General features: G+C 44.9%; 1 protein-coding gene across 14 annotated transcripts in view; it reads right to left on the bottom strand.

Annotated features, from left to right (window-relative positions):
• mcf2l2 (MCF.2 cell line derived transforming sequence-like 2) overlaps positions 1 to 23186 on the bottom strand; it is a 113773-nt gene that overhangs the window by 6311 nt on the left and 84276 nt on the right. For 6 of the 14 annotated variants that reach the window (XM_040183357.2, XM_078107532.1, XM_078107538.1 and 3 more), the window contains 12 exons: positions 22888 to 22968; positions 19131 to 19271; positions 17276 to 17368; positions 16611 to 16689; positions 11616 to 11652; positions 11428 to 11525; positions 8117 to 8212; positions 6710 to 6814; positions 5043 to 5114; positions 4682 to 4774; positions 3511 to 3620; positions 2562 to 2677 (listed from right to left, as the gene is read on the bottom strand). In XM_040183357.2, coding sequence (XP_040039291.1) covers positions 2562 to 2677; positions 3511 to 3620; positions 4682 to 4774; positions 5043 to 5114; positions 6710 to 6814; positions 8117 to 8212; positions 11428 to 11525; positions 11616 to 11652; positions 16611 to 16689; positions 17276 to 17368; positions 19131 to 19271; positions 22888 to 22968 — 1121 coding nt within the window. The remainder of the gene's footprint in view (positions 1 to 2561; positions 2678 to 3510; positions 3621 to 4681; positions 4775 to 5042; positions 5115 to 6709; positions 6815 to 8116; positions 8213 to 11427; positions 11526 to 11615; positions 11653 to 16610; positions 16690 to 17275; positions 17369 to 19130; positions 19272 to 22887; positions 22969 to 23186) is intronic. The other 8 variants (XM_040183361.2, XM_040183360.2, XM_078107537.1 and 5 more) reach the window with 5 other exon arrangements.

Genomic DNA, 23186 nt, shown 5'->3' with positions numbered 1-23186 from the left:
GTATTATAATAAATATAACACAGAATTTCACCAACTCTGCCAGTGAGTCTGCACCATTCACTTGATTCGTGTCATTTGCACCCTGCAACCATTGACTTTACATGGAATCTACTCGCACACTTTGAGTGTGAGCTTTGATCAGTCACCTCCACATGTGACCTGGAAATGGATTAGTATATCTATTCACAAATACACAAACAAAGAGTGTTTGCTTTCTGCCGAGAAAGGGACATGGGCAGAAATCAACCTTGAATTAGCCACACCGCCCTGGATCCAAGCACAGCTAATCACAGATGTGTCTTTTCTTCACAGTCTGGACAGCCAATAAGAGGATTATGACAGAATAATGCTGAGGGTGACTTCTAAGCCTCAATTTCAAAATTTGCGCTGGCTGTTGCTACCGCTGAAATTGAAATGAGCCGATGACGGAGAGCTTTTGGCACTATTGGGTCCTTTAAGCAGGGTTATGGTGAAAAAAGGACACCAGAATGAGCTATTGACTTGTGCCATAGCAGGAAATGAGCATAACACAGCTGCAGGTGACTAGTAGGGCTGTTTCTGAAAGCCAGTTGGTCGGACACTCTTTCACCAGACGCCGAGCTGCGTTTTCCTTCAGGAGGTGTTCCACAACAACCAGTTGGAAACACGTTATACCCTAATATTGATCCAGGTGATATCTTGTACCAAAACCCACCTACTGGCATTGGTTAATTAAACAGAGGACTATGTTTCATAGTTTGAACCAAATATCCTCAAATGAACTGTAAGATGTCTCGAGTTTTAAAGCATGACAATGAGTGTCTACTGATGGTCACTGGTGGTGATGGCTGTCTCAGGACACAGAGATTGTTTACATCTGAATAAAAATGACCTGTAAATGTTTATACAAATGCTAAATAATTCAATTAAAAGTCAAAAATTAAACATTACATAAACATTATACATATTTTGGTAATAAATGTTTCCTGATTCCTGATCCTGATTAAAAATTCTATTTAATGATAAGTTTGTTGATCATCCCATTCATCAGCCCGAGGGGCACTCTGGACGGAAATTTAAAAAATAAATGCAGGGGGGGTTTGTTATACATTTTGAAAGTTTGCAAGCAATGCTGAAGTACGTAGGTGTTTGCCAGTGGAGGTAAGGAGCTGGTGAAGCTGTACAGGGTCATAAACCAACCGGAGTTTTCTCAGAAATGCGTGCAGTCAGAGAGTGTTAGCGAGTGGCCCAATATCTAGTGGCCAGATGTTTGTTGGAGAACATTAAGTCAGAGACATCAGGAGCTGCGAGTCAATCCATGATGTAATGTTATTCACTCTGTGACAGCGCACTGGCTCGCCTGACGCAGACATGGTGTCCTAAGAGCAAAAGCTCAAAGAAACCACGTACTGATCAGCTGTGAGCTCCAGGTCTGGATGGAGAGCAGTACTCCTGAATCTTAGGACACGTCCAAACATAAAAGACCAGCGTTGGGAGTATATTCATATATAACAGCAGGTAGGACGCGTTCCGCTGGATGTAATGTAACCTGAATGCTGTCACGACTGGCCTCATCCTCCACTCATTCCATGCTCATAACTAGTTCTTTAAAGAAGTCCACGGCCCCAGGTACAGGTTGTAAAAAGTCTTTTTCCACATCAAAATGCTGTCTGAAAAACACAATAAAAAGACTCAAACGCAAACGCGTCCTTTTTATTGCCATGGAAGATGCGATCCAACAATGAAAGTCTTCTGCGAAGAACTGTGAGCCAAAAATAGAAAGAAAAATTCCACAAATGTGAGTGGAAACCGAGAACTTGCACTGCAATTATAGTTTATTGAGGGCAGACAGGAACAGGAGGGCCTTAAATAAAGTATAACGCAAGTTATCTTGTTTGTACGATCTAATTGCCTTGGGACGGCGGTCCGGGGACGGCGGTCCGGGGACGAGGCTCCTCCCGCCCAAAGAGGCGACTGAGCAGTCCGGAGGAACCGACAGTAGTTGAGGTTGAAAGACCGGGCAGATGGTTGTTAGTTGGGTTCACTGCTTCTCTTCACTTGTCGGTGTCGCTCTGTGTCTGTGTGATCAACTTAAATGTTGGTGATGGTAATTTATATGAATATCGCAACACCAAAAATGATTGCAAGCGATTTCAGTGTGCGATATGTCATTTTATCGTATATTGCGACGGGCCTGGGCGGCACGGTGGTGTGGTGGTTAGCACTGTCGCCTCACAGCAAGAAGGTCCTGGGTTCGATTCCGCCCAGTGGCCTTTCTGTGTGGAGTCTGCATGTTCTCCCCGTGTCTGCGTGGGTTCTCTCCGGGTTCTCCGGCTTCCTCCCACAGTCCAAAGACATGCTCTGGGGATCAGGTTAATTGGGGACTTTAAATTGCTTGTAGATGTGAGAATGTGAGTGTGAATGGTTGTATGTCTCTGTGTCGCCCTGCGATTGGCTGGCGACCAATCCAGGATGTACCCTGTCTATCGCCCGAAGTTGGCTGGGATGGACTCCAGCCCCCCCGCGACCCTGTGTGCAGGATAAGCGGTTTGACAATGGATGGATGCGACGGGCCTTCTCACCAGTGTCCGCTCTCCACTTCCTCCACAAACTGGACCAGGTGGCCATCCTCCAGAGAAAGGTCCCGGCCTTCACGAGACTCATAGGTCAGCTGCACCCGGAAACGGCCCCTGCCCCCCTGCACAGAAAAACCAATGAGTCCCTTTTGGATCCGTCTCCATCGCCTTAGCTGGTAGCAGATGGTATGAGCTGAAGATTCATTCAGTGAAACCTAATGAATACGTATGCTTTGTCATCAACCAGTGGTTAGAGAAACCCCACAATCCAACAGACAACACACATTATTAATGGGTGAGCAGGAATGAACAAAGTTCAACCAAACTGATGGTACGTTTGTATACAGTCTGTACATGTGTAATGTCATGTACAGACTGGACACTGCAGTGCTCATTTCAGTTGGGGGGGGCGTTTTTTATGTGTCGATATGCACAAATGTTCTAATATGACTCTACAACTGTTGTTTTTAGCCATGTGTTTGTCTTACTGTACTGTGTCTGTGCTACTGCCTCTGGGCCAGGTCATCAATGTAAATGAGAATTGGTTCTCGATGGATTGTACCTGGTTAAATAAAGGTCAAATAAATAAATACAGTGTGCCATACGGACACCCTCAGTGTGTGTGTGTGTGTGGCTACAGGTGATACATCACACGGACTAATGGATCCGTATAGGTTGCCGTACCCAGCAAACCTGTGCAGCGTCTCTCGTCTCCCTCACTTTTTAAATGTCAAGTTTTAGTGCCTGCTGCTAACGAGACACATGTCCCCGGGAAATACTTCAGCAGCAGGGATCAGAGGCTGATTTCGTCCAAAAAGAGGAGAAAGTGATGGACGAGCTGCTGGGGCGAGCTTCAGAATCAAACCATTTCTAACTTTCGGGTTTTTCACTATCAAATGTCTAAAGTATCGTCTGTTCATATACAGGTTGAACCATCCAAGTGAGCGCCACCTACGGTTTTATTGCTGCCTTCCTCTTCTGACGAGTTGGAGGACTCCTCTGCACTGGAGGGGATCGTCTCAAAGTCGTCTGCGTCCATGGAAGGGAGCCGTTTCTGGGCCCAGCCTGAAGGGAATCAATACGCATCATCAGCCACTGGAACGGACTCATGAACAAGGAGGTCGCACTTCTCCACTTGGCGGGTGATGGAGCTTCGTTGATAGAAAACAACGTTGCTGTGCAGTTCTTTGTTGTCCATCATCATGAAAGCTCCGCCTGCTCTCCTCCAAACGATATTGCTTGACTCTCACCTGTATGACAACTAGTTCTGCTGGATTTCTTTTTAAATATGTTTGTCATTGTAGGAAGTCAGGGCCGAACAAACAGACTTTCACAGGAGGAACTTTAATGGACACCTGGTTTCACGCTGGCGTCCATTAAAGTTCCATTTATAGCTTCATTTTGATAACAAACACAGCCAAGCCAAACCTCGATGCTTCACTCAACCTAACCAAGTTATTTTGTGTTTCTTTCAATTTATAACACAAGCCTTGTGTTGGTACTGAAAACATGTTGCCATCAAATCAAATCCTGTTTGAGATTAGTTCCGTTTAGACACAGTTGCAAAGCTTGATGACTCCTTAACTTGCTTAAAACCTCTTTTCCCAAATACTGACATGTTGCTCCCGTTCACTCATCATCACCACTCGGACAGTTTTGCAGAACTTCCAAAAACATCCAATCTACAATAGACGTGGTGGTAAACGGGAAAGCGATTAAAGTGTGTGAAGATATACATGTCCAGAGAATAGTCTTAATCTGAAAATACTATTTGATCTGTGGATTCTCTTATTAAGTAGCAATGGAACATCATGAGCATGTAGTCGGTGATTTGGCTGCAGAGCACTTGGATGGCAGTTAAAGGGATACGGAGAAGGTTCGGGGGCAGAGGATGGAGGCCAGTTGTGATTTTGGGCCGTACCAAATAAATTGAGTTGAATTGCAGTAAACGCATGAGATGAAAGCAGAGGTTCCGTTCCAGCAGAATGCGTTGGAAAACTAAACTATTTATTCTCCAGACATTATGTTACATAGCATAGAACCAATGAAACACTGCGGTAAATAAACATACTAACGAAAACAGAATCAAAGGCCAAAGCACCGCGATGAGTCCGTCCCGCAGTTACCTGGTTGTGAGGTGGATCTAGGGACAGCTGGGGGGCCGCCAGCAGTCCCGCTCTGACGCTTCCTGACTGCAGCCATAGCACCGCGTAAAGTGTCTAGAGGGAAGCCAAACGCTTTACACCATCCTTTTCATCGTTTCACACGCCTGATGTTTGAATGAACTGTGTCTGGCACTACTCATGCAGAAATCCAACCAAGTCAAACCCCCCGTCATCTGCTCCTCTCCTCATGCACTCTGAAACGCCACATAAAGACAAACGAGACAAACGAGTCGTGCCTAATGAACCAGAGAGTGTGCTAGATGCCCAGCATGCTCAGAGCCCACATATTACACACGCCATGTATCTCTGCATGCTCATGTACCTTCATAGCCAAATGGAGTGGGATCGCTCTTAATCTCATGTCTCTTGCTCTTTATGCTAGCAGACAGGGGACCTGGCCAGGGGACACAACATGCAACCACAGGCATCATTAGAGATGGACATTTGGAGAAAAGGCAGAACACATCTTCACCATCTGTAACTGGAGCTTCCATCTGTGGAAATGAAGGCCGTTGTCATTCAGGCCCGGGCGTACGGTTCACAAGGACCCGTTATGTACGGAGTCTCCGCGCCGTGACGCCATCTGGTACACAGAGCGAGTCTCAGCAGTCATTTTAAAACGTATCTCCAAGTCTTAATGATCACCAGCAGGCTTGGAAAAAGCACTGTGTGGCTAATTGAATTCATCATTGGCTGTAAATAAAGCATTAGCTGTATATGCAAACACCTGGCATGAATACAAGTTGTTGTGATGGTTTAATAATAAATTTCCTTGGAGACGTCATAGCTTGAGTAGTTTGAAGAAGCTGGTGGTGCCTTAGTGAGTCGGTTTATCTCCTTAACAACAGATAACCACCATAGTCCAAAGTGACTTATAATGTACAAAATGATTTTATTTAAGTGCTGTTGTACTACTCATTATGGTGAGTTTTAGTTCTCCATGCACTAACGAATGCTTTTAGAGTTGACTTCAGCTTCTTGTGACTACTAAGAATAATTCACATAAACAGGAATGTTTCACATTGCCTTTTACATCTTCATTGATATTCATGCCCACGTAGGCCAAACATTCCCAACTCCACCAGTAAGGTGGTCTGCAGCGTCATCGGGCACCTTATAGAAACGCTGCCACTGCACCACAATGAGAGAAACTTTAATAACCCTCTTCTGGGCTTTTTAATTCTGCTCCTGCCTCTGCCCAGTAGTTCACAATGAACTTCTGGAAAAGTGCACCTCTGCTGCCACTGTGAATGTCAGCTTGCGTTTTCAAATGTCAGCTTACCACAATTCTTATTTCCTCACTGTCGCTTTATAAAAATACTATGTAAGTCCATTCATTTGTACTTTCTTTTCCTTTAATAATGCTTTCATTCTTGTCAGAGGCGTGAGAGACATTTCTATGCATCTCATAAATTTCAAGAGAGCAGTCGACTAGACGGTAATCAGGAAACACGCTTTCCTCCCTACATTTCATTTGAGTGGTTACGATTGATACGGGAGACACACCCAAACACTTTTCTGTCATCTTTCACTTGGATGTGTGAAACATTTTTCTACCACCATATTGTACCTAAATAACATCAATCTTACTTAAGATATAGACGCTAAATATGTGGCATAGACCAGATCATGTAAATCAACTCCTCCTTTTTGAAAACACATTGTTGTTTTCTCAACTAATTTATTTACTTTATGTTTCAGTATTCAGTTGTACTTCGTTCTGGCCTTTCTTTAGATTCATTCATTTTAAGTAAGAATAAAAGTGTGACCTTTTCATCCATCAGTCCTGGACCTAAATATCTATTCTAGCAACGCAGGGAAATAAAGAGTCAACAAGCCGTTTGAGCTGCACAGCCGTGATATGTCATTACACGCCTGTGTGTGTGTGTGTGTGTGTGTGTGTGTGTGTGTGTGTTAGGGCTCAAACCAGGAAAAGAAAGCAAATATAGGAATAGCAAAACGTGGAGGCCGGAACACTTCTTCGGGTACCTTTTGTGCGTCGTGTGGCGAAGGAGGAGGAGGAGGAGGAAGAGGAGGTGAGAGAGGAGGCGAGAGAAAAGCGGCGGGTGACCACTGCCTCCTTAGCGGCCGGCTCTACAGCCGGGAGGAGACGTGGACATGGAGAGAGAGGAACAGGGAAACACGTTTAAAGAAAGGGAAAGCAGCTTTTCACAATTTGGAAAAATATATAATAATCTTCAATTACCAATAGTGGTTGAACAGTTAGCAAAGAGTTAAGAGAGTTCATGACCTTTGAACTGACACGTAGTGTTTTGGGGAAAACTGATGATTTGTGAAGGATATTTTCCAAAGGAAGTTTTATTGACTAGATGTAAAGTGTTCTTTTCATTTCCTCCAATCACGAATCACAAAGCTATCTCTCTCCAGTGGGAGCTCATTTATTATTTTATATTTATTATTATCATTATCAATTAGTTATTATAGCATGGTGTATTATTCTTCAAAATGAATCCAGTTCAATCTGACGATAAATATTGTTTAGAGATTTTAACTGTGATATCTTTATTTGATTTGATGGTTATTTGTTGGTAAAGACGTTGTTACAACTGTTGGCTGCTCTCACATGTACATGAGAATACCTCATCGGGCAGGTTAGATATCAGTTCCCGATAGTGGAGTGGTAGGAACGCTCTCGTTTAGTGGGGTAGAAATGTACACGACAGTGAAGCTATTATGATGATCTACAAAGGAGAAAGTGATGAATTGGCATCAATAGGAGCAAGAAAACATGGGAGGCCTCTATTTTTAACACAGGAAATAATATCTAATATAAGCCTGATACCAATGCTTCAATCTGCATTTAAGATTTAAGAATTTCATTTGTAGTTCATGAGTTCCATGAAATAAATGATATTACATTAACATCTTTGTCGTTACTTCCTTCCTTCTACCATCCCTCACTTTATGAGAGTGTTCAGAATGCCAAACCTGAAATCACAGGCACCAAAAATGTTACTATGCTCCCAGATGTCAATGGGGCTTGAATATTAGAGGGTGACATTTAGCGCCGTGCTGTCTCCTTGTACCAGCAGTCTGGTAGCTCCTCTCCATCCTTCTGTTTGTCTCCTGCAGTCTACTCAACAACTCTTTCCTGACAGCTTCCTTGTTGGAGCACGGGGAAGATGGAGAGGTTACGGACATGAGCAGGTAAAAGCAGAGGGAGAAATGAGGGAGATGTGGCCCTATTAAGCTGACACGCTGCAGAGAAATCTATCAAACATATGTGGGAGAGAAAGAAGAATGAGGACTGAAGAAAGGGCAGAAGAAAAGTGGCTGCAGCGTTAGTGCACAACCATAACAGATGAAACACAATGAGGGCCATGGTGGTGACAGAGATGCCACTAGTGGTGATGATCACGGTGGAAGTGCCGTTACCTGCTGGAAGAGACCTCCTGTTGGAAAACCCCTGCAAGGTGAAGCGTTTCCTAGCGTTAGCAGCCAAGTGGCCTGATTGGCCGGCTGAAGCATCGACTGAGTGGGGAAGCGAGGGAGAGAAGGGTTTAGTTCAGAGGAGAAGAGGAAGAAAAGGCCTTGTGAGATTTGCCATATTGGTGCCAATATGATTGACAAGTATAAGCATTGACACAAAGACGGCACTTTCCAGATCCCCAATGGTGGTGGTTCTTTTAATCACTTTCCTTTCATTCGGAATGTTGACAACCCCTACTCTGAATGACAGAAAATAGAAAAGGAAGACATCGGTACTTATTTAAAATGCAGAACTTCTAGTGGACACTTGAGTTTGGCCCCAGCTAGTCAACCACCACATCCATTTTAAAATACCAAACTACCACGCTATACGGCCGTGGTAGTTCTGTGGGTGCTACGCTAACAGTAGCTGGTCCCACTGAGCCCTGCTCTGCCCTCAAGTCCATATATGGAGACTTCCATCTCCAAAAAATCCAGATGGCAACGGCCACAATACCAAACTCAATTGGCTTTGAAACGGCAGGTTTCAAACCAAGGAGGTACTTTTTTCTATATACAGTCTATGGGTGAAACATCATCAGCTTGAGACAGACTCATTTGTTATAGAATATCCCAATGCTGATCAGTTTAATACCAGGTGTGAATGATCATTTCATCAGCCTCAAATATCTAGACACACTGACAAGCTGAAACCTCCTGAATAATCTGACACATCAATGAGTCACATGACCATCAGCTGGACCATCAGATGGAAGCAGCTGACCAGTGCTTAGATGAGTAACTCTAGGGTTATGTTATGGCACTTTCTTCACACCCCTCCACCTCTCCATCAACGGCAAGTTGGTGCAGATTCAGTTTCATCAGCTTCATAGGCGTCATCAGCTATGTCAGCCTCATCAGCCTTAGCTTCATCAGTTTCATCAGCCTACTAATCTCAGCAGAATCATCAGTCCTTGATTACAAATCTGCCCGTAGAGTCTAAGCACCTTGCTAAAGACTCGCTTTTATCATTATATGTTTTGATAAATGATGATCTTTTCTTCCCTCACTTCAACTCAAAGTCACTAGAAACAAAGAAGAGAAATAAAATGGGGTGAAGTGGGGCAGATAGTAGAATAATCATGCAAATTATGATACAAGCATGACATTTGGTGGTGTTATTCTCCAGAGGTATTTGGTCAAATCTGCCTGATTGGCCATTCAAAAATCCAAGATGGCGGCTATTTTCAAGATGGTCACCAATTGGGACTCCCAAAATCAGTTTTCTTCATAAAACTGTTTATATTTTCCTGATTTAAATGATCGTGGTGTAGTGCACACATTAGCCAGTCCCCCTGAATGTATTGTTCCAATCACTGCCAACCAGAGGTGAAGCCTATAGATAATGTCACCTCTGCAGAAACATTTGTCCATGGACTTGGTCTTCTAAATACTGAAGAAATGGCTCCTGGAAAGTTTTAGACGTCATTGGTTTGTATTTGTCAGGATCCCACTAGCTTCACTCACTCCTCCCACTCGTTCACAGTCCCCTGAGTTATAATCACCATCACCTGCACCTCCCTTTATATTTGACTCCTCTTCACACACTCAGTGTCTGGTCTCGTCTCTACAGGACACCTCAGACTCCAACGCTACGTACCCGAATCCTTACGGGCTGCTCCAAAGGACTCTCCTCCAGTCCGGAACCTGGAACTCGGACTACCCTCCAGTTAACGTCCCATCATCTGCCTGCCTATTCATCGTATGTCCGTCTGGTTCCACTATCGTGTCAATAAAATATTGTTCTTACCTCACGGCTGTCTCCTGTCCCCCTTTCGTGACAGTATTATTGAATAGATCTATTTTGACCTTAAGAACACTTTCACACTAACATGGTTAAACTTGAAAATGCATTTTTGTCTCTCCATTTAAACACAATTTCAGTTTTACACTAATGATAGTGTTCCATTCCAAAAAATTGAACTATTTAATCTGTATATCTTTACTTCCTATACAAGCGCTATTGATTACTCCGACAAGAAATCATTATGTACAAGAGAAGCTTCTAGAACCGTACACGGTGAACACAACACGCTTTGACTGTCTCCCAAGCCAGTAAGGCCGAGATCCTCCTTGTGGCAGTGGCAAGTGGGTGGCAGCTTTGTGACAGGCAGCGGCAATCGCCAGTAAATCAGTCGGCGTCACAACGGCACGCTGGGTGGGAGGAGCCAATTTTTCCCAGAAACAACTGTTATTTGTACGACAGGTCAGCTGCTGTAAATATTTTATTTTATTTTATTTTATTTGAGACATGTGAGCCCCCGTCTTCTTATTACAGAGGCTAATTTTAGGTTTGGACCGGCGGGTTCCGTGTAGGGGGTGGGGCTCTCAAGTTTGATGCCACCCACTTGCCACTGCCACAAAGAGGATCTCGCTGTCACTCTCCCAAGCTGTGCGCTTCTTGGCGAGCGGTATATTTTTGTGCAGGGCTGTCTGTAAAGTTTGGCACTTAAGAAACTTCTGGATGTTCCATGTTTCACTGTGGCGCAGGGGGTAGAGCGGGTGTGCTGGGAACCGCAAGGTTGGTGGTTCGAGTCCTGGCTGCCCCATGTCTCAAGTCGAAGTGTCCCTGAGCAAGACTCCTAACCCCTAATTGCTCCCTGGGCAAAAATGTAAAAAAAAAAAAAGCCATGGGTTTAAAGTAATGTAAGTTGCTTTGGATAAAAGCGTCTGCTAAATGACCTGTAATGTAGTAAATAATACATACTGATCCGCCCATACACAGATTCACATACATTCAAACTCCAAGTTCTATATGGTCATCTAGACACACACATATATATATATATTCATTCTATTTTTTATATCCCAAAATTGCAAAAAACTCAGAGGGTTTTACAGTGTGTACACATGCAACATCCTCGGTCCCGAAACCCTCACATCAGCACAGGAAAAACTCAACCCAAATAATGAAAAACCCTTTGATGGGGAGAAAAAAAAGAGAAGAAACCTTTGTGAGAACGGCAGAGGAGGATCATTCTCCCGGGAGGGACAGACCGAGTACAGAATAAACGTAAAAGAGATGCACAATACGTATAATTCCGACAACTCAACCGTATCGTTGCCTACTGTATGATTTTACTGGTCAGGTCTACTTGAGATAAACTGGTCAGTATTTGGCCCAAACCCAAAATGAGTTCGACACCTCTGCTCTAGAAGCTAATGGGAACTAAGAAATGAACACTTCCAAAGAGTCCTGTTCTAAAGTGACCTCTCACCTCTCTTGTGCCTCATATTGGGGCTGGGGTCGGTTCTCTTGAAGCCTGACTCTGGACTTGATGAATTGGATTGTCTCAGCGCCATCTTACGCACATTCCTGCAGAACATGGGGCACAGGGAGCATTTTTTCAGCTCTCATTTTGGTTGTTCTTTTACAGAGAAGATTCATTATATCATAGATGCTGACCTTACGGGGGCCCCGTAGATGTTGAGCTGGCTGGCTTCTGCGGACATAAGAGAAACATTATGTTTTACTAATCATCGAACCGTTTCTCCACTGACAATTATCCATCGGACCTCTATAAAAATCATTCATAGGAGCATTTTCTGGTCTGCTGACTCAATGAATAAGGGCTGATACTCAGACTACTTGGTCATGGTAAGCTAGAGAAGACTCCTATGAGACCACGAGGCGTGGCCGTCCACCCTGCTCCGTTCCCTCACAGCTGATCCACATTCCATGAGTCACCCCTGCAGGACTTAGACCGGGCTAATCCAGATCGCTTCACACCGGCTCCGTATCCTGGTCTAGCTATAACTGGTTGTCTCTGCGGTTCTTTGTGTCTGACCTCCGTTCCTCTGCGCAGATTCACCTGCCGTGCCGCCTGCCTCACATCGCGCCGACACCCCCACCTGCACCCCCCGCATTCCACTGTGGAGCTCCGTCCCCTTCCCAGAGACCCCAGACTCAGCCTCGGTTTCATCTCCCCTGGAGTATCTGCGCTCATTAAATTCCTTGAACCCATTGTCTGTGTCCTGTGTGGAGTCTCTGTGTGCGGGGTCATATGTCGTAACACAGACAATTATCTCCTTGGGGAAACTTTTACATCACGGTCCTTAGTCTGGATCCAAGTTAATTCTATCCAAAGGACGGTTGCTCTGAAGTAGACTCCAAGTGTGAAATCCAACTCAACTACAACACATAATGGGACTGACTCAGTCAGCGAGTTGTGCCGGTCTGTGCTGGTCCCGCCAAAATCTTAAAAAGTCGAGAGGTTCTTTCCAGCATATTAACGGTAGGCATAATGCAAAGTTAAACCCCATTTCTAGGCTTGGGCTCTTGCAAGCTTTTCAGTGAGAAGCGTAAACACGTGTCACATATATGAACAACATGAATATCGTGAAGGCTGAGGAATGGGGTCAGGAAACTGAGTCCTGTGTGTAGATCCCTGGGTTTTTATATTCATTTCGGGCCCTGTAGATTCTGTTCCCTGCACCATTGGATACAGGACAGGAACTGGCAGCAAGGTTACGGTGTTCCAGGTTATACTGTAAATGGTAGAAGAGAACAACCAGTGATGGATTCAAAAAGATGTAGCAACTGTTTTTCTCCTCACTCTTAGCTCCACAGCAACGTCATCTTTGAGAACAAAAAGCTTCACCTTTCCTTCTATTCCAACATCTCCGTAATCTTGATGCATCAAATCACCAAAAGTGCTACATCAACTGAGTTGCTGTTGTTTCTGCACTGCATGATATTATTCATTTCTTAACATTAACAGATCTAGCCTGGCTCAGAAACCTACAGGAGAACATCTAGTGAAATAACTACAGACGGTGAGGTGCGGCCACGGCCAACTGCACAGCTGATATAAGTGTGAGAGCGAGCTCTGCGAAGGATCCTGCCTGTCGCCTCCCATTTCAAGTGAACAATGAAGCTGGCGCACAAATGCAGAGTCAGCAGGGAGCTATTCTACATGCTCCCAATATTGTATTCAGCAAAATGGATATATTTTCTCATCAGGGATCGGCCCATGTTTCATTCATAAAGGCTGGTCACATGGTGGCGGGAGCTGCAGTGAGCAGGCATCACCTCGCCTTATTGATGTGAATATGTCAAGTATGTACTCATTATGTAATTCATTATTTTGATTTCCACTTCCCTCCCACTGTTTATACAAACAGTTTGAATCTAAAAAATGTGAAATTCTTCTCGTACCATGCTCGGCAATGAAAAGATTTCTCGCTAGTTCCTCCTCAACTTTTTCTAACAGTTATGAATAAATTCCTACATTTGGCCAAAGGTGGCAATACACAGTGTTTATTCCGTCTACTGTGGCTCTGTATAGTGTTGGTTTGACCCATCCATCCTCCCAGATCTCCTCTCCAAGCACGGCCAGGCTCAGGCTCATGTGTGTGCTATATGAATCCCTTTTTGTATGAATACGCTTCATGCTTGATCTTGGAAACAGTTTGAGGGCTTTTTCCAGCTACATCTCATCTTAAGCTGGTCTTCTTCAGCTGGCTGTCATGAAGATGAGAGAAGAAGGAATATTTGTTCTTCTTCTTGAGCACAGACATCATTGGATGAGGAGAAAAGACGGTGAAGACCATGACGTGTCTTTAAGCTCTAGAAAAAGCTAATGATCATAGATAAAGTATTTTGTCAAATCGTCTTAGTTTTTCCGTTGAACTATTTAAAGGGTATTCCTTTTATACACCACCTCACATTATGATCCTCTCTCCGCTCTTTCTGAGCACAAGGGGCCTCATTCACCAAATGTTCTTAAAAACCAATTTGTGCTTAATCCCCACTTACGCAGTTTTCTCAGATTCTGTTATTCGCCAATGTTTCTTATTTGGGATTTGTTCTTAGGTAAGATCAGAATTTACACACACCCACGAGCACTCTGACACACAATCGAGAGCTGACATGTATTACCGTTTTCTTTTCTTTAAAATGGAATATGTCTGTCATGGTTTGGGTTCACGTCTTGTTTTATTTTGTAGTTTCTGCTTCTTGTCTCCCCGGGTAACTTCACTTCCTGCCTGGTCCTGTCATCCCCTGTGATTGTCTGATTGTTTCCACCTGTGTCCAATCACCTGCACCTTCCCAGTGTATTTAAGCCACGTGTGTCTCTTGTGCCTTGTCGCGTCATTGTTGAATGTTTGTATGCTCGTGATTCCCTTAGTGTCGTCTCCCTGGTCCCCGCCTGCGTTTTTGCCCCCTTGGCAGTTTTTGGATTTAAAGTCTTTATTTTTTTCAAACTCTGCATCTGGGTCCTGCCTACAATACGATCCGGACAATTTCTCTCCTTTATAATTTTGCAAATAGTTATATTTATTATTTTACACATAATTATGTCTTATGGCTTATTGTGTTCCATGCATCGGTTTTATTTACCACTTTGTAGCCACTGCTACTAAATATGTTCCGTTTTGCGCTTTCTTCTGCAGCAATATCTTCACTTCAGAATGACGTTTTTCTTTCTTTTTGAGTCGAGGCCGTCTTTTTGACATTTCGCTGAGTGTGCACACGGCCCGGCCATCTCGTGCCCTTTGATGGGAATTAACAGGGTGGTAACCGTTCTATCATTCTAAAGGCTGGCGCATGTTTCTGCGTCTGCGTCGTCGTGTCCACGCACTGGTTTCACTTCCTGGTTGTAAAGTCTCGCGTGTGTTGCAGAGCGATTCACCTCCAGAACAACAGGTGGAGTAACGTGTTTTGGAAGTCGTTGGTTGGTTTATTTATTTCTCATAGACTTTATTGCCCCGTGCATCCACACTGCTGCTTTTCATCAAGGACACATTTGTCCCGTATTTTCCTCCACAACTTTGAGTCACGAAACAAATGTAAGAAATAAGATATTAGTGAATGAGGCCCATTGATATTATCTCTCCCCCTCTCTGAAATGACCAATTCAGATGCGAGCTGAGTCTCAGCCTCCATCTCCACCATGAACATCTCTCCCCTCTTTGTCTCTTTCTTCTTTTGTATCTACCTATCATTCCGCCTCCTTCGTCTCATCTCCCCCATTGCTTTCAATCTCCTGCTTCTCCTTTAACAAGCCAATTTCGGTCTCCTCTCGGTCTTCTGGTACAAAGGGGGCCGAGAGAGGAAGGGACACATAGGGAGAGAGAGGAGATGGAGGCCAGGTGTGTGCATAGAGTTATATAGAGTTATATATTACTGGATGGGCATCATAAACATCCCAAACAAACAGCCACAGTGTAACCAACCATACTTCCAAAACGGAAATTCACCAGCCTACTGAGTCCTGACTCATTGTTTGACCCATTTTGTGTGCGTTTTCTCCGTCTTCATAATATATCATCACACGACTATGTTCCCATTGTGAGGAATATGTCCATCCATCCATCGTCAAACCGCTTATCCTGCACACAGGGTCGCGGGGGGGCTGGAGTCCATCCCAGCCAACTTTGGGCGATAGACAGGGTACATCCTGGATTGGTCGCCAGCCAATCGCAGGGCTACACAGAGACACACAACCATTCACACTCACATTCACACATCTACGGGCAATTTAAAGTCCCCAATTAACCTGATCCCCAGAGCATGTCTTTGGACTGTGGGAGGAAGCCGGAGAACCCGGAGAGAACCCACGCAGACACGCAGAGAACATGCAGACTCCACACAGAAAGGCCACTGGGCGGAATCAAACCCAGGACCTTCTTGCTGTGATGCAACAGTGCTAACCACCACGCCACCGTGCCGCCCTGTGAAGAATATGTGTCTTAGTATAATCATTAGGTACAGGACAAATATAACAAATATAATGTATTCCTGTTGTTAACAATCTTAAAAAACAAACAGCTACTCACCTCGCTTTACGCACTCAAACTCCAATGAAACAAAATAAGACGCGACAGAACCAATCAAAAAAACTGTCGGTCTAAACAAGCGTTTTCTTAAACTGTGGGGCGCAACTCTCTAGTGGGACACAGTGCTATAACCGGGGGGCGCACGGGGAAATTCAGAATTATTTTACTTGAAGAACTTTATTTATTGAAAAAGTGAAAGGTTCACAGGCTGCTGTCGCCTCTCTAAACTAGATCCAAGCTCAACATTGAGCATCAAGTCTGCAAACAGAAAAGGTTAAAGGTCTAAACTGTTCACCAACCAGCAAACAAAAAGTCAAAAACTCGCATAAGTACCCCCAGTAACGTTTTCACCGTTTACTGACCCGGTGTATGTCGGCTGCTAACAGAGAGGAACAAGTCTGTCAGCTAACGGAGCAGAGCTGTCTGCATGTGTGAATGTGTGTCAGCATCACACGACATGTTATCCGGAACCAGCAGATGAACGGAAAAGAGCTCGTCCTTCTGCCTCAAGTTACAACCGAGGACGTTGTTATGACAGCAGTACAAAATACATAAAGAGGGGGAAGTTTTCAAGAGCATAGATGTGTGTGTGTGTGTGTGTGTGTGTGTGTGTGAGTACCTCTGCAGGCCTCTAGCTGGCCTGTAAGAACTTTTCGAATCTCTGACACCCACATATTTTTCACGTCCATGGAAGGAGCCTGGAGAAGAATGCACACACACACACACACACACACACACACCAATCAAAGGAGTGTTTCTGTGTGCTCCAACACTGCCCCCATGAGGAGGTCTGGTGTAGCGGTCACCTGATGCCTCCCAACACGCTTCTACAACAATGAATGAAATGTTATGAGCTCTTTGAATAATATCAAAGTGTTTAGTTTCCTGTTTAATTAAAATAGAAGTCTCTTGAAATGTTCATTTACGCCAGCAGGTGTATTTATCTTTTAATTATGCACAATACAGGCTTTAGGATCTCGGTAATAGAGCAGCAGAAACAGTCCCTCTGACTAATACAATAGCATATACATGTATGCTACTATTACATTTGGAATACTGATGCATTGAGAGGTGAGCAGCCTTTTCCTGGTTAGCTGGTGGAGGAGGAGCTAGTTGTGACCACAACAGATCAAGTAGGCTCCACCCGAGGGGATGGCCTCCATCCAAAAGGTCACGAGATTAGTCTGAGGGGTGTGTGGTGATAAATGGCGTAGGAAAGAAGTTCCTTTGCATAAATCTTCATTTAATTTCTACGACTTGTGTCTAATATTTGCATCAACGTACCTGGATAATGTAAACCTCCTCTCTGCCGTTGTACCACACCTCAAACTTCTTGATGTCACCTTTGACGTTCTCTGTGATCCCCACAGAGCTCATCTGGACGGACAGAGGGACGGAAACACTGTGATATGCAGCAAAGCTTTGTCCTCAGTCATGTGAAAATGATCCTGCTACACACACTGGCTTTGCTTCCACATAATAAAGACAAAAGCACATAGAACACTACACAGAATTCACCTGGCGGTGCCCACATGCTGGAAAGACTTCATGTCTCTATATGAACAAAACTTTAGAATACAACATGAAAAGACCAAAAGCAAAGTGAAAGTATCCATTGAAGAGTACTGAGTGTGTAGCAGAGCCTGATGTATCCTCTTCCCCGGGGACATGGCTCCATTAAAAACACATCAGTGGCACCGGATGAAATGTTCCCTCATTATCTACGTACACGCTGGAGTTCCACATACTAGAACTAGTCCAGTGGAGCTGGTACGGAGCATCTAAAGGTGGGGGATGTGCTCTCCTTCCTCATCTGGGTGGTGGCAGCATTGTGGACCAGCTGAAGGTCACTAACAACTTGTTTTGTACCGAACGGTCATCTGACCTGCAGGTATTCTAATGAAAGCATGGTGGTCATGAGATCATGAGCTTCATGAACTGCTCCTGCTCAGATGGGAGTGAGTTTCAGCACATGAAGTCCTCAGCCTGCATGAGGGCAACCCTGCTATTGTTCATTAAAACACCAGCCTGATACACCAAGAGCCAAAAAAGAAATGGGATTGAATTTCTTTCATTCTATACTACATATGCAAGTGGCTTTCTTTGGACTTTTTGGAAGGGGATCAAATGTGCTGCACAGCATATTCATCAGTTATTCCTGTGGATACATATCACCAATTCTCTGCTGATAGGAGACTAACAGTCTGCACAAGTCAGTAAATGGAGGACAAACGATCCTTTACTCGCGTAGTGCCTCAGGATGTGGCCACTTGGAGGCAGTGAAGGAACTAAAAACAAACTTATCTCCCCATAAAGTCATTGAGGACGTGACGTTATGAGATGAGAGCTTACTTACACTACCAGCAAACACACAGCAACGTTCAGTTGTTTTCCTGAATCAATTGTGTTGATAATGTTGCTGCATCACAGCTCATTGTGTAATAGAATAGTAGTATAACGAAATTCAGCACAGGGTGACTCCAATCAAGTTGGAGAAACGTCTCAAGGATGATCAGAGGAAACAATGTAACAATGTAATCAATATGGGAATCAACCAGTAACATAACAAAATGTGTAAAGAGTGAAGCACAGTGAAAACTTTCTGAATTCACTGAACTTCTTTTGTTGAACAACACACTTTCTGAGCTGCTCTCCTCCCATGACCACCACATGGCAGGATTACTCATCCAGTCTCCACCAAAAGACATCACGTGTAATCTCCCCATCAAAGGTTTTCCACCGTTTCTTTGTTGTGTCTCACCATCTCTACCCCCAACTCCGTTTCCTGTTTGACTGAAATTTCAGTGTGTGTGAGAGTTGAAGCCGGATAGTTATTCTTAAATACATGATAACAAAGCTTTGTTTAAACAGTTTCAACATTCACATTACATGTACAGTGCATCCGGAAAGTATTCACAGCGCTTCACTTATTCCACATTGTTATGTTACAGCCTTATTCCAAAATGGATTAAATTCATTATTTTCCTCAACATTCTACACACAACAACCCATAATGACAAAGTGAAAACTGTTTTTTGCTAATTTTTGCAAATCTGTTAAAAATAAAGAGTTACTTTGACACAAACTCACACCAAATCAAAGGGACAGCTGAAGAAAGAACATCACCATCGAGTCTGACCTTGAGCGAGTGTTTGAAGCTGTAGGATGGGGTCTTCTCATGTCCATCTGTGGTCTCCTCTCGTTTCTTACAGAACAGCATTGTCTTGTCATACAGGAACAGATGCCTCTGCATTGGCTTAAACCTGGCCAAGTCCTTCACCTGAAACCAGTGGATCGGTTGTTTAGTCTGCTTGTACATGTATCAATCCACTGTTCAACTATCATCAGAAATCAGGAACATTTATTGTCAAAATATGTTAGACATACGAGGAATTTGACATGGCTGTAGGTGCATAACATCAGACAGTAAGACAATTGACAACAAGATAACGAGAGAGAATGGCATGATGAATTTACAAATTTACAATTTAACTCTACAGAATAAAATATAACGCTTCGGGCTAGGGGGATATAGAATAGACCATTTAAAAATAAAGGATAAGAATCAGGAATAAGGAAACATTTATTGCCATAATATGTCAAGGAATTTGTCTTGACGGTTGGTGCGTGACAGTAGACAGTGTAACAATAGACAACAAGACAGCAGTGCACAAGTAATAAAATTAAGTAAAATGAAATGCTGAAATGCTGATGCAATAGGTTAGAATAAGAATAAGGCTACGGGTTAGTATAATAGTATCTGTTGATGAGCCCGACGGCCGACGGGAAGAAACTGTTCGTGTGGCGGGAGGTCGTAGTCCTGATGGACCTCAGCCTCCTGCCAGATGGAAGGGGCACAAACAGGTTTTGTCCGGGGTGGGAGGGGTCGGCCACAATCTTTTTAGCTGCTTCAGAGACCTGGAAGCGAACAAGTCCTGCAGGGACGGCAGATTGCAGCCGATCACCCTCTCTGCAGAGCGGAGGACCCGCTGAAGCCTGCCCTTGTCCTCGGCTGTGGCTGCAGCGTACCAGACGGTGATGGAGGAGCAGAGGATGGACTCGATGATGGCCGTGTAGAAGTGGACCATCATCGTCTTTGGCAGGTTGAATTTCTTCAGCTGTCTCAGGAAGAACAACCTCTGCTGAGCTTCTTGGTGATGGAGCTGATGTTCAGCTCCCACTTGAGGTCCTGGGTGATGATGGAGCCCAGGAAACGGAAGGAATCCACAATAGTGACGGGGGAGTCACACAGGGTGATGGGGGAGGGTGGGGCTCTGTTCCTTCGGAAATCCACAACCATCTCCACTGTCTTTAGAGTGTTGAGCTCCAGGTTGTTCTGGCTGCACCAGGACACCAGATGGTCAGACTCCCACCTGTAGGCGGACTCATCCCCACCAGAGATCAGTCCAATGAGGGTGGTGTCATCTGCAAACTTCAGGAGCTTGACGGACTGGTGACTGGAGGTGCAGCTGTTGGTGTACAGGGAGAAGAGCAGAGGGGAAAGAACGCGGCCTTGGGGGGAACCGGTGCTGATGGTCCGGGAGACTGAGACATGTTTCCCCAGCTTCACGTGCTGCTTCCTGTCAGACAGGAAGTCTGATCCACTTGCAGGTGGAGTCGGGCACGTGCAGCTGGGAGAGTTTGTCCTGCAGCAGAGACGGGATGATGGTGTTGAAGGCAGAGCTGAAGTCCACAAACAGGATCCTGGCGTAGGTTCCTGGGGAGTCCCGATGCTGGAGGATGTAGTGGAGGGCCATGTTGACAGCATCGTCCACAGACCGGTTGGCTCTGTAGGCGAACTGCAGGGGGTCCAGAAGGGGGTTAGTGAGGGTCTTCAGGTGAGACAGAACTTGCCGTTCAAAAGACTTCATGACTACAGAGGTCAGGGCGACAGGCCTGTAGTCATTAAGTCTTGTGATGCTGGGATTTTTGGCAACAGGGGTAATGGTGGAGGTCTTGAAGCAGGCTGGTACGTGACATGTCACCAGGGAGATGTTGAAGATGTCTGTGAACACCGACAGCTGATCAGCACAATGCTTCAGTGTGTGAGGGGAAACTGAGTCCGGACCGGGAGGGGACGGTGATACAGAGGGGTGAGCCCCGGATGGGCTAGGGAAGGGAGGGATGGGGGTCTGGGGCAGGTTGGTGGAACGGTGGGCGGTGGAGTCAGGACATTGACCTCATTCAGCTCGTCTGCCAGGCGGAGGTCATTCATGGAGTGGGGGGTTTTTGGCTTGTAGTTTGTGAGGTGTTTGAGGCCTCTCCAAACCGAAGCAGAGTCACTTGCTGAGAACTGTTGGAGTTTCTCAGAGTACAGACGTTTACTATTTCTCACCGCCTTGCTAAACTTGTATTTTGACTATGCGTTTTGAAGTCTTTGTCCCCACTCCTAAATGCCTGATCCTTCTGCAGGCGTAGTTTTCCACTATAAAGCAGGATTCGGCGTTGTTGCATGCTGGTGCATGATGGTACACAGTGGTCCTCACAGAAGCCAATGTAAGAAGTCGCAGCCTCTGTGAACTCTTCCACTGTTAGTAGCAGTCCTGAAAACATCCCAGTATGTGCAGTCCAAGCACGCCCGAAGATCCTCCAGCGCCTCCCTGGTCCACTTCTTGAATTCACTCACCACAGGTTTGCAGAGCTTTAGTTTCTGCCTGTATGCAGGAATCAGATGGACCATGACGTGGTCAGAGTGTCCAAACACAGCACATGAGACGGTGTGGTAGGCCCAGCCCCCCCAGGGAGTTCTCCTCTCTCTTTTCAAACTCACGGGGGAGTAAAAGGGTTTACGGTTGATGATAAAAGATTCCAGATCAGGAGAACAGTGTTGTAGGATCGCTGTTACGTCGTTGCACCAGCTGATGTTGGAGTAGAAGCAGATTCCTCCACCCTTCGTCTTGCCGGAGAGCTCCGTATCGCGGTCCGCTGTGAGCAGCTGGAAGCCCGCCAGCTGGAACGCCGAGTCCGGTATCGATCATATTTATGTTCATACATAGTTTGGTGGTAACAAACAACTGGTGAATGATTCTCATAAAAACTTGAATAAACCCTCTTTCTTCCTCCACTGTAAATGGTAAATGGACTGTACTTGTAGAACGCTTTTCTAGTCTTGTGACCACTCAAAGCGCTTTAACACTACATGACATCATTCACCCATTCACACCCTGATGACAGGAGAACCATACACAGTGACACCTGCCATCAGTAACTAACATTCACACACTGTAGTCGCAGCTACAGGAGCCATGTTGGGTTAAGTGTCTTGCCCAAGGACACATCGACATGAGGGTTAGCAGAGCCTGGGATCGAACCGACAACCCTCTGATTGGAGGACGACCGTGCTCCCCACTCACCCACAGTCGCCCAATGTGTCATTAGTTCCCTTACTGAAGATACACGTTTCACCATTAGCAACTGCAACAACATGTACAGTCTACATTTGCAATGACCTCTTCCTATTTTGTGGAGACACACCTGAGAATACGTTTTTATTGTTTTTCTTCCATACATCCATACATCCAACCATTCACCCATTCTTAATTTCTATCATCCATCTAACAACCACCCATTCTGTCTATCATTTCAACCATCCATCATTCCAACAACAATCCCTCCATCCAACCTTACAATTATCCAATCAACTATCCACCCATCCATCCAACATTTCAACCATCCGTGCATTCAACAACCACCCATCAATCCATTAACCCATCTATTGTCTCAACCATCCATCCATTTATCCAACCTTTCGTCCGTTCATCCATTCATCTATCCATCCGTTTGTCCATAGAATGGTAGAAAAAAAATACTACTAAAACTAAAAAGACTATTAAAAAGCAGGCATGGTATAAGTTCACAAATGTCGGCATTGACCCGTTGTGAGTGAGGCGTTGTACCTTGCTGTGGCCTTTCTTGTGGTCAGTCCACACATTAAAGGATCCCTGCATCAGCAGCTTCCCCAGTTCACTTAGGTTCCCCTGTGAACATAAACACAAGACCGGCCAGGTATTTAGAGCACCACTGAGTACCGTCATAGCACTTTGCAGCGGCAGCCATTTTATGTGCAGAGTTTACTTCTGTTGCTTTAGAGCAGAGGTCTTCAACAGGGGGTCCGCGACCCCCAAGGGATCCGTGAAGGTACTGCAGTGGGGTCGCGAAAGTTTTGGTTGAGAAAGACAATTTTTTTCCCCACAAA

The sequence above is a fragment of the Gasterosteus aculeatus genome, chromosome 8, assembly GCF_964276395.1.
Source record: "Gasterosteus aculeatus chromosome 8, fGasAcu3.hap1.1, whole genome shotgun sequence".
Taxonomy (NCBI): Eukaryota; Metazoa; Chordata; class Actinopteri; order Perciformes; family Gasterosteidae; genus Gasterosteus; species Gasterosteus aculeatus.
Note: the sequence above shows the minus strand (reverse complement) of the source record. Positions and strands in the feature narration are given on the sequence as shown.